General features: G+C 37.1%; 1 protein-coding gene across 12 annotated transcripts in view; it reads right to left on the bottom strand.

Moving 5' to 3' along the window:
• Window positions 1-12,060, bottom strand: part of UNC80 (unc-80 homolog, NALCN channel complex subunit) — a 230,625-nt gene that overhangs the window by 197,344 nt on the left and 21,221 nt on the right. For all 12 annotated transcript variants that reach the window (XM_059393393.1, XM_059393382.1, XM_059393389.1 and 9 more), the window contains exon 7: window positions 8,440-8,579. In XM_059393393.1, the coding sequence (XP_059249376.1) occupies window positions 8,440-8,579 (140 nt within the window). The remainder of the gene's footprint in view (window positions 1-8,439; window positions 8,580-12,060) is intronic.

Below are 12,060 nucleotides of genomic sequence, written 5' to 3'. Positions count from 1 at the left end.
TCAGGTATAAACATATCTGTCTGTCTTAAAAAAGGGAAGTTGATATAGAGCATGGGATCATTATCCCAGTGGGCGGAGCTAAGAGGCATAAGCAAGAATAGGACTGAGATCTAATCAAAAAGTTTCCAGTTTTTGGCCAACTTGATTTCAGAACACCTATGGACCAGTGCCTCCATGTTCTCCCTTTGAATAGACATTCCACAGCAGTTATCATGTACCTATTCAACCATTGTATGTGAGTGTTTTGGGTAAAGATACCTTATCTCTTTTGTTCACAGGTGCACAGATTGAGAGGAACTATAATTAAGGAATTGTACTTAAATCATATACATAAGGTATATGCCCCTAGATCTGATTTTGATGATGAGATCCGGACTTTGATTTCATACTATGATTGGAGGAGATTCTGGGCAACCTTGGTGAGAGTAAGGTATTTTACATGTGAAAGAGATAGGAATCATTGGGACCAGAGGACAAACAATGGTGGCCAGATTCTAAGACCTCTCCAATGACCCTCACCTTGGTATACTCCTGCCTTTGTACAGTTTCTTCCTAAAACAAATATGTTGGTCAGTGTGACCAACAGAATATGGCAGAAGTTGTGCTATGTTACTTCTGAAGTTACTATACTCTCTCTCTCTCTCTCTCTCTCTCACACACACACACACACACACACACCCTGTTCATTTCATGTCACAACATACGCCATATTGTGAGTAGCCCCATAGAGAGGCCTCAGAATCTGAGGTATCCAGGCACAAGCCACCTAAGTGATCTTGGAAGTAGATCCTCCAGTTCATTCATGCCTTCAGATGGTTATGGTCCCAGCCAACATCTTAACTGTAACCTCCAGGAGACCCTAAGCCAAGAAAGACTGCACCCAGCTGGTTCTGGATATATAACCCTCTAAAACTGTGAGATAATATATTTGTTGTTTTAAGTCACTCAATTTCAGAATAATATTTTATGCAGCAATGGATAACTGATACACTGGTATAAGTTCAACTAGAATTCTTGGTAAGTCTATCAAAAATGCGTAAGTATATAAAAATCACATCTCTTATTTTACATTGAATAATTTCTCATTTAGCTGAAAAAAGGACAAATTAGAGGAAGGCCATGGAAGAGAAGTCAAAGAAAATGTCTAGAAAGGTTTAGACCTACCTCTTCATGAGGGAGTAGAGAAGACTGTGGACCATGTGACTGGCTAAACTGGGCTCAAATCTAGTTCTTCTTCCTGTGTGTGTCCCTGGGGGAACCATTTAATCTCTTATTGCTTCAGTTCATCATCTTTAAAAGAGCAATAAAGTCTTTGCATGGCTGTTGTAAAAATTGAACTCATTCACTTATTTAGTACTCTTCAGTGAAGGTCATGTGCCAGGCACTAGCAAGAGCAGAGAGTATCGGAGACTTGGTCTCCTCTCCTGTGTGTGGATTTTACCATCTAGTGGAGGACTTAACTATTAGACAAATAGTCACACAACTATTTATATCATGTTTGCTACTCCTGCTATAAGAGAAAGCATGGAATTATGTGGAAGTGTTAAACATCTGCCAGAGCCTCTCCAGGGAGTAAAGGAATGATATTTAAACTGAGTTATAAAAGAACAGGAATTGGTTAAATGGAGAAAGATGGAAGAAAGACACAGACAGATGGAATAACATACTCCAACTCTCAGATCTAAGGGAAGTTTGAGTCTAAAAAAGGGTTGAAGTTTAGTCACTGAGGTGTGGGTAGAAGCATAATGTTAGACTAGAGAACTGGACAGCAGCCAAATGATGTGGATCCTTGAGGGGTACATCAAGGAGTTTGAATTTTATCTTGATAGCACTGGATGGCATTAAAAGTGTTCAGGAGTAGGAGTGTTGTGATTTGTCTTTTATTTTTACTCTCTATGTTCTGTATTGGATGGTGACAAGATTTAATAAGAAGAGATTAATAAGTAGTCTACTGCAGTACTCCAGATACAGGGAGATGAGTGGCTTGAATGATGGTAAAGAGATACATGAAAGTAAGTCAAGTATTTTTATATATGCTTTTCTCAGCCTTCCTTATCTCATAAATTCAATCACCATTCATACAGTTGCTCAAGCCAAAAATCTCAGAGTTATGCTTGATTCCTTTCTTTTTCTCACTCCTTAGATATGGTCAGATCAGCTCTAGCCTGTATTTTAACCTCAATTCCAGTCTCATCTTAGCCTTTCCACCTGTATTATTCCCACTCTGACCAAGCCATATACTCTCTCACTCAGGCCATTGTGATAGTTTCCTAACTAGTCTGTGTCCCTTTTTGCCTCCCAAGTCTATTTTCTATAAACCATCCGGAATGACCTGTAAAACATACAATTTTGTTAATGTCATTCCATTGACCCAAGAACTCCAGTGGTTTTTCATCACACCTGGGATAGAATACAAACTTCTTAACAGTCAGAAGGCCTTCTGTGCAATTGGACCCTTACCAACATCTTTGACCTCTTTCCCTACATCATACTCCCTTGCTCAGCACCACTCCCTAGTCACACTGGCCTTCTTATTGAAACATGCTGAGTTTATTCCTATTTCAGAGCCTTTAGACTTGTTCCCTCTGCCTACATTGTTCTTTCCAGATCCTCCTGAGGCTGTCTCCTGCATATCATTCAGGTCTCAAAGAGAAAGAACCTCCCTCCCATCCTTTCCCTTTGCTTTTGCTTCATAGTCTTAGAGAAGTTTACAAATAGTTTTACTAACTTACTCTTATCTAACTACCTTTTGAGGAAATGAGCTCTGAGCTCTTTAAGGACAAAAACTTTGACACTGCTACAACCTATGTCTAACATATGCTTAAATGACATGAATCAGAAGAACAAATATTATTAAAATATCCATGCTACCCAAAACAATCTACAAATTTAATGCAACCTCTATCAAAATAACAACACTCTTTTTCACAGAACTAGTACAAATAATCCTAAAATTTGTGTGGAACCACAAAAGACCCAAATAGCTAAAATTTTCATGAAAAAGAACAAACCTGGAAGTATCACAGTCCCAGATTTCAAAATATTCTTCAAAGCTATAGCAAACAAAGCAGTATGGCACTTGCACAAAAATAGGTGAATGGATCAAAGGAACAAAATAGCTCAGAAATAAACCCATGCTTACATGGTCAGTTAATCTATGACAAAAGAGTCACAAATATACAATGGGGAAAAGACAGTGTCTTTAACAAATGATGCTGGGAAAACTGTATAGCTACATGCAAAAAAATGGAAGTGGGCCACTTTATCACACCATACAAAAAAATAAACTCAAAATGGCTTAAGAACCTAAATGTGAAGCCTAAAACAATAAAACTCCTAGGACAAAACATAGGCAGTAATTTCTTTGACACTGGCCATCAGAACATTTTTCTAGATATGTCTCCTAAAGCAAGGGAAACAAAAACAAAATTAAATGTTTGGGACTATACCAAAATAAAAGGCTTTTGTACAGAGAAGGAAACCATCAACAACTAAAAGTCAACCTGCTGAATGGGAGAAGATATTTGCAAATGATATAGACAACAAGGGGTTAATATCTAAAACATATCAAGAACTTATAGCACTCAATACCAAAAAAACCCTAATCTATAAAAATGGGCAGAGGATCTGCATAGACATTTTTCCAAAGGCAACATACAGATGGCCAGCAAGCACATGAAAAGATACCCAACATCACTCACCATCTGGGAAGTGCAAATTAAAACCACAATGAGATATCACTTTATAGTTGTTTGAATGGCTAAAATAAAAAAGAAATAACAAGTGTTGATAAGGATGGGGAGGAGAAAAGAACCCTCATGCTCTGTTGGTAGGAAGGAATGTAAATTGGTACAGCCCCTGGGAAAACAGTACAAAGACTCCTGAAAAAACTGAAAATAGAATTACTGTAATTTCATGTCAGGTATTTACACACAAAAATGAAAACATTAATTAGAAAAGATATATGCACTTATGTTATTGCAGAATTATTTATAATAGCCAAGATATAGAAGTGACCCAACCATCCATCCATAGAATGATGAACGGATAAAGAAGACATGGCATATATATATATATATACATATGTGTGTGTGTATGTGTGTATATATATACATATATGTATATATGTGTATATATGTATATATATATGTGTGTGTATATATATGTGTGTATACATATACATACACACACACACACATTCATTCCACATAGTGGAATATTACTCAGCCATGAAGAATAATGAAATCTGGTATTTGCAACAATATGTGTGGAGCTAGAGGGTATAAGGTATAATGTTAAGTGAAGGAAGTCCATTGGATGACTGGTAGTTGCCACGGGGGAGGTGGGTGGGGAGATGGATGAAAAAAGTGAAGGCAAGTAAGAATACATTTATCTTGGACAGTAAGAAATATGTAGAATTGTTGAATCATTATATATCTAAGACTAATAAAACACTGTATGTTAATTATACCTCAATAAAAAATTTTTAAAGATTTTTATTCATTTGAGAGAATGAATGAGAGAGAGAGAGAGAGAGATAACATGAGCAGGGAGGAGGGGCAGAGGAAGAAGAAGCAGACTCCCTGCTGAGCAGGGAGCTCAACAGGGGCTTGTTTCCAGGACCCCAAGATCATGACCTGAGCTGGAAGAAGATGTTTAACCAAGTGAGCCTCACAGGTACCCCAGTAAAAAAAAATTCAAAGACAAAAATAAATGCACAGACATTTAGACAACATTATAAATGTAAAGACACTAGCTTTGTTTTAGCATATAAAAGATATCCAAAGAAAGGTAGTTGCAATTGTTGTCTGTATCCAAAGAAAATACCTTTTCCCTGATTCTGATTTAATTATGCCCTTGATAAATTTGTTAGTGAGTTACTATTGCCATCAAGTAAAATGGAAGGCTTGGTGTGTGTATGTGTGTGGGGGAATCCTTTGCCATTCTACTTTTGAATAAATAGAAGGTTAATATGGGAAGAGTCTGTACAAATTCTAAAGGACAGTGGTAAACAGACTAAGGAACCATCCCTCATTCCCATTCGAAAGTAGTCACATGCCCAATAACCCTCTTCTCCTGAGTACAGGCAGTACCTGTGTCTGTCTGTCTTTCCTTCCTTCCTTCTTTTTCTTTTCTTTAGAGTTTTACTTACTTATTTGAAAGAGAGAGATAGCAAAAGAGAGCATGAGCAGGGAGGAGAGGGAGAAGCAGGTTCCCTGCAAGCAGGAAGCCTGATGCAGGGCTCAATCCCAGGACCCCAAGATCATGACCTGAGCTGGAGGCAGATGCTTAACCAACTGAGCCACCCAGTCGCCCCAGGACCTGTATCTTTCTTATAACTGACAAATACCATAAAGGTGATTAATTGATCATGTTATATTGTAAAGTCTCTGTATTAATAGACTGGAATTAGAATTTCTCTGCTGTGCTGTAAAGGTAACTATAGAGAGAGTGGCATGGCAATGAATTGTGGGCAACACCTAGAATTTGTGAGGAGCTCTCAGATTAAGAATCAACAGGAAAACATAAACCTCAGTCTTCTGCCAACAACCCGAGGGTGCTTATATGTGGAGCTTTCCCCAGTCAAGCCTGTGATGAGACCGCATCCTATCCTGACATCTGGATTTTAACCTGGTCATACCTTACAGCAGAGGGCCCAGCTAAATTGTGCTTATACTTCTGACACACAGAAAGAGTGAGTTAATAAATGTATGTTGTTTTAAGCCTGGACATTGTAATTTGTTACACAGCACTAGAAAACTAATATAAAAACCATAGACAGAAAATATGGAAAAGCAAAATTTGGCCAAATATAAGGACACACAACTGATAAATTGTTGAACACTACATCTGAAACTAATGATGTACTATGTGTTGACTAATTATATTTAAATTTAAAAATATATAAGGAGGACATGATCTTAAATAGAGCTGTCTAAAAATGAAATGAACTTCATCCAAGAATACTAAATTCTTCATTGCTGGAAGGGTTTAAGTGGTGCAAATGTTGTAGTGCATCAGATTGAATTGGTGATCTTCACAGGGCTCTTTCTACATTAAAAATGACATGATTTTAAGTACTCAGTATCACCAGTGACCTAGGACAGTAAGTCCTATAGATAAATACAAACAATCTCTGCTTACACAACTAATGTTTCTGTCAACATTCGTATTCTCAGTCAGCAGATCATTTAACTGGGCCATTTGCTTTTAAAGTCCGAAATAAAGATACAAAGAAAAAACTCTTTGCATATTATTTTTTTTAAAAGCACAATATAGTTTTTTTTTAATTTTTATTTTTTATAAACATATATTTTTATCCCCAGGTTAAAAAAAAAACTAAAAAAGCACAATATAGTAGTATTTGGGTTAAAAAGCAATTATATTCATAAAACTTCATGCTTTCAACAATTCTAAGAAATCATTAAAAAAAAAAAAACCACTATACCCACTAAAACCATTATAGCCTGGTTCTGGTGCCAGAGGAGGTAGATAAAATTACCAAATGAAAATGTAAGACAATACTGAGAGAAAATATCTGTGGATCTATCTCTGGATAAAGGACTTGTATCCAGAATATATTAAAAAAAGAAATTTCTGGGGCCCCTGGGTGGCTCAGTGGGGTAAGCCTACGCCTTCGGCTCAGGTCATGATCTCAGGGTCCTGGGATCGAGTCACATATTGGACTCTCTGCTCAGCAGGGAGCCTGCTTCCCCCTTTCTCTCTGTCTGCCTCTCTGCCTACTTGTGATCTCTGTCAAATAAATAAATAAAATCTTAAAAAAAAAAAGAAATTTCTACAACTCAATCATAAGGACATAAACAACCCAGTTAACACTTGGGCAAAATATTTGAATAGACATTTCTCCACAGAAGCTATTCAAATAGCTAATAAGCACCTGAAAATGTACTTAACATCATTAGTCACTAGGGAAAATATGAACTAAAAGCATAATCAGCTCTCACTTTACACCCACAAGGATGGCTACAGTAAAAACGGCAGGAACAATTGCTGCCAAGGAGAGAGAGAAACAATGAGCCGTTGTGCATTTCTGATGGGAATGTGAAGTGGTACAGCCATTTTTGAAAAATAGTTTGGCAGTTTCTTAAAAAATTAAGCATAAATTTACCATACAACCCAGCAATTTTGCTCCTACAGATCTACTTAGGATACAAGAACTGAAAACATAGGCCTGCCCAAAAACCTGTATGAGAAGGCTCATAGCAGCATTATTCATGATAGATGAAAAATCAAAACAACCCAAATATTCATCTACCAATAAATGCAGAACTCCAATGTGATATACCCACACAACAGAATACTCTTTAGCAATAAAAAGGAAGGAAGTACTTGCATATGCTGTAATGTGGATGGACTTCTACAGCATTATGCTAAGTGAAAAAAGCCAGATGGAAGACCATATATGGTACATGGCCGTTTCTTTGAAAATTCCATAAATTCAAGTATATAGACAGAAAATATATTAAGTGATCATCTGTAGCAGGGTGTGGGAATGGGCGAGACTGAAATGGGCACAAGGGATATTTTTGCATGACAGGAATATTCTGAAATTGGACTTTGGTGATGGTTGCATGAGTCTATAAATTTGCTAAGAGTAAAAAAAAAAAAATTGCTTAGAGTCATTGAATTGTTCACTTTAAATAGGTAAATTTTATGGTATGTAAATTATACCTTAATAAAACCATTTTTAAGAAATGCCTCCTTCTAAAATACTAGTTACTAGATAGTAACCTTATTTGAAAGTAGAGACACACAAATGCTCTCAGGGACTCCTGCCTTCAAGTGTAGGATCTAGTTGGGTTCAAAAGCAAACCTGGGGATAAAAATATATGTTTATAAAAAATAAAAAAATTAAAAAAAAAAAGCAAATCTCGTGAATTCAGGCTTCCGTCATTTTGGTGGGGAACAGGAAGAAGACAATTGATGTTTGTCCCAAGGGAAAGTATTTGGAAGCAAGTTTACCACATACACAAGTTAACAAGGGCAGTGTTGTAATGTTTGCAAAGAACAACCTTCTCAATTCCCTATGGGTACTTTAAAAGCATCCATTTTAACATGAGGATCACGGATATAAAGTATCCTTACACAACAGATGAGCAGATCTCTTCACATCCCTGCAGCGTGATATTTGATAGCATAATTTGACTTCTGCATTTAAATTTTAAAATACCATCTAATTCAGACACCTTACTATCAGATAGGTCTTTCCACTTCCATCCAAGTTTGTTTAAATGAGAAACATTCATAGCACATTTCTGGAATTATTAATCAACTTAAACCATGACCAAGAATATGTATACACAAATCATGCACTGACACATTCTAAGGAACAGAGGCTATGTAAGTAACTAAAAATGCATATTTAACTTTTGGTAAATAAGGAAAAACATTTTTGTCCCTAACATTGCAATTATGTACCTGGAATGAGATGGGCCTCTTTCCTGGGAAGTCTGGGAGGACAGACTTCCATCGAAGGAGTTTCCTCGGTGGCAGCCTGAAATGGTGGCCTTGGGTGACATGGGATCTGACTGGAAAGTTTCACAGACCACCTGGAGTCCCTTTTGGAGGTGGAGATAACAAATTAGTTCTTCTTTCTTTCTTTTTTTTTTTTTCCTTCAGGTATATCTTCTATCATTAACTGCCATATTACATACATTGTTTCTTAAAATTGAACATTTTTCTTTATAGCAGAGCTAACCACAAGGTCAGAGACCAAATGATTTTGTGTTCATCCAAGAGTAAATGGAGAAAGACTTCTAGAGAGCCATGTATATTATTTTAAGCATTCAGCTGAGTACTTTTATAAACGTTATTTCATTTTGCTCTTGATTCTTTTCTTTTTCATCTCCAGATACCCAGGATCTATAGAAAAGTTACAAATTACCAACTCATCAAAGATATGCCAATACTGAGATGAGCTGAGTACGGCCTGAGCTGGAAACCAGGTTAATAAGAGCTGATCGAATTGAGGCCAGAAAATGAGAATCGAAGCACAAGGTTCAGGTTTTTCTGTCACTCATTAAAGGAGAATGGGATACATTTTTTTCAATTGAAGATGATGACCTTTATTCTGATTTGTTAAGCACAAATGCAGCCATTCTCTTAAAGAGTAGCTTATTTTAATGACATTTAACTAATATATATAACTCTGCTCAGATAAGAGGACATTGTCTTTCGATGGGTATTACAGATAAAATTCTTCATTATGTACAAAGACCCTCAAAAAATTATCATAGAATTTAAGTCCTCATAATATCTATTTTCTTATGTAAAATAAGAAAGCACTGTCCAACCATGATGCATAGAGAGACAAATACAGCTAGAAAGTTCATAAATAAGTCCACTGAACCAGATCAGAGAATCCCCTAGTATGAGCATACGTGTGTGCTTCATGTTAGGTAATTTGGGCAATAAATAATAGATGAATCTGAACGTTGAAATAAAGAACCTAGAGTTAAGTTTTAAGATGAATATAGATTATAATAGCACTCTCAATAGAAATATGATACAAGCCACAAACAAGAGACACATATCTAGTTTTAAAAATAGTAAAAATCTGTGAAATTTTAAATTATATTCTGTTTAACCCCAAATTATCACCTCAACATATAATCAATATAAACATTATCATTAAGATATACATTCTTTTTTCATATTAAGTAGTCAAAATCTGGTATATATTTGATACTTATAATATATCTCAATTCAGGGGCGCCTGGGTGGCTCAGTGGGTTAAGCCGCTGCCTTCGGCTCAGGTCATGATCTCAGGGTCCTGGGATGGAGTCCCGCATCGGGCTCTCTGCTTGGCAGGGAGCCTGCTTCCCTCTCTTTCTCTCTCTGCCTGCCTCTCCATCTACTTGTGATTTCTCTCTGTCAAATAAATAAATAAAATCTTTAAAAAATATATATATATATATCTCAATTCAAACTAGCCTTATTTCAAGTGTTCAAGGGCCACAATGGGCCTCATGGCTACCATATGGGGCAGTGCAGATTTAGAGTAATTAGACAGATTAATTAGATATTAATTGGTGCTTAGAAGAAAGATAAAATTTAGACAGGCAACAAGGAGGAAAGATAGCAATCCACATAAAGGAGACAGTCTGAGCAAAGGCCCAGAGGCTAAAGCACATGCTCAATATATTAGAAGCAGTGCTTAACTAACAGAAGGGGTAAAGAAGGTCACTTGAGAAAAATGATGCCAGATGGTAGAAGGTACAGAGAAACAGGGAAAAGAGATTGGTCTGGAGGTGATGGTACAAGAAATCCACTATAGGTTCCTAGGGGGAAAGGGATATAGGGAAAAATGGCAACCTTGCCTTTGTGGAATGATGAGTTAATAAATAAATGATGCATTAGGAAGATTAGTCAGGCATTTTTTAAAACAAATTTTAAATTATTTTTATAAATATATAATGTATTATTTGCCCCATGGGTACAGGTCTGTGAATCCTCAGGCTTACACATTTCACACCACTCTCCATAGCGCATACCCTCCCCAATATCCGTAACACAACCACCCTCTCCATATCCCCTCCCCAGCAACCCTCAGTTTGTTTCGTGAGATTAACAGTCTCTTATGGTTTGTCTCCCTCCCAATCCCATCTTGTTTCATTTTTTCCTTTCCCACTACCCCTCTCCCTCTCAAATACCTCATATTAGAGACATCATATGATAGTTGTTTTTCTCTGATTGACTTATTTAGCTCAGCATAATACCCTCTAGTATCATCCATGTTGCAAAGGGCAAGATTTCGGTTTTTGATGGCTGCAGAGTATTCCATTATATATACCATATCCTCTTTATCCATTCATCTGTTGATGGACATCTAAGTTCTTTCCATAGTTTGGCTATTGTGGACATTGCTGCTATAAACATTTAGGTGCACTCACCATTCAGATCACTACTTTTGTATCTTTAGGATGAAAACCCAGTCATGTGATTGCTGGGTCGTAGGGAAGCTCTATTTTCAACTTTCTGAGGAACCTCCGTGCTGTTTTCCAGAGTGCCTGCACCAGCTTGCATTCCCACCAACAGTGTAGGAGGGTTCCCTTTCTCCGCATCCTCTCCAACATCTGTCATTTCCTGACTTGTTTATTTTAGCCATTCTGACTGGTGTGAGGTGGTATCTCATTCTGGTTTTGATTTGTATCTCCCTGATGCCGAGTCATGTGGAGCACTTTTTCACGTCTGTTGGCCATCTGGAGATCTTCTTTGCAGAAATGTCTGTTCATGTCCTCTGCCCATTTCTTGATTGAATTATTTCTTCTCTGGGTGTTGAGTCTGATAAGTTCTTTATAGATTTTGGACACTAGCCCTTTATCTGATATGTCATTTGCCAATATCTTCTCCCATTCTGTCAATTGTCTTTTGGTTTTGTTGACTGTTTCCTTTGCTGTGCAAAAGATTTTGATCTTGATGAAGTCCCAATAGTTCATTTTTGCCCTTGCTTCCCTTGCCTTTGGTGATGTGTCTACCAAGAAGTAGCTGCAGGTGAGGTTGAAGAGGTTGCTACCTGTGTTCTCCTCAAGGATTTCAAAGGATTCCTGTCTCACATAGAGGTCCCTCATCCATTTTGAGTCTATTTGTGTGTGTGTTTGGTGTAAGGAAATGGTCCAGTTTCATTCTTATGCCTGTGGCTGTCCAATTATCCCAACACCATTTGTTGAAGAGACTGTCTTTTTTCCATTGGACATTCTTTCCTGCTTTGTTGATTAGTTGACCATAGAGTTCAGGATCCATTTCTGGGCTCTCTATTCCGTTCCACTGATCTCTGTGTCTGTTTTTGTGCCAGTACCATACTGTCTTGACAAAGACAGGTTTGTAATAGAGCTTGAAATCTGGAATTGTGATGCCACCAACTTTGGCTTTCTTCTTCAACATTCCTCTGGCTATTTGGGGCCTTTTCTGGTTCTATATAAATTTTGGGATTATTTGTCCCATTTCTTTGAAAAAAACAAAAGGATGATATTTTGATTGGGATTGCATTAAATGTGTAGAAGGCTTTAGGTAGCATAGACATTTTCATAATATTAGTTC

Source organism: Mustela nigripes, chromosome 3 (assembly GCF_022355385.1).
Source record: "Mustela nigripes isolate SB6536 chromosome 3, MUSNIG.SB6536, whole genome shotgun sequence".
Taxonomy (NCBI): Eukaryota; Metazoa; Chordata; class Mammalia; order Carnivora; family Mustelidae; genus Mustela; species Mustela nigripes.
Note: the sequence above shows the minus strand (reverse complement) of the source record. Positions and strands in the feature narration are given on the sequence as shown.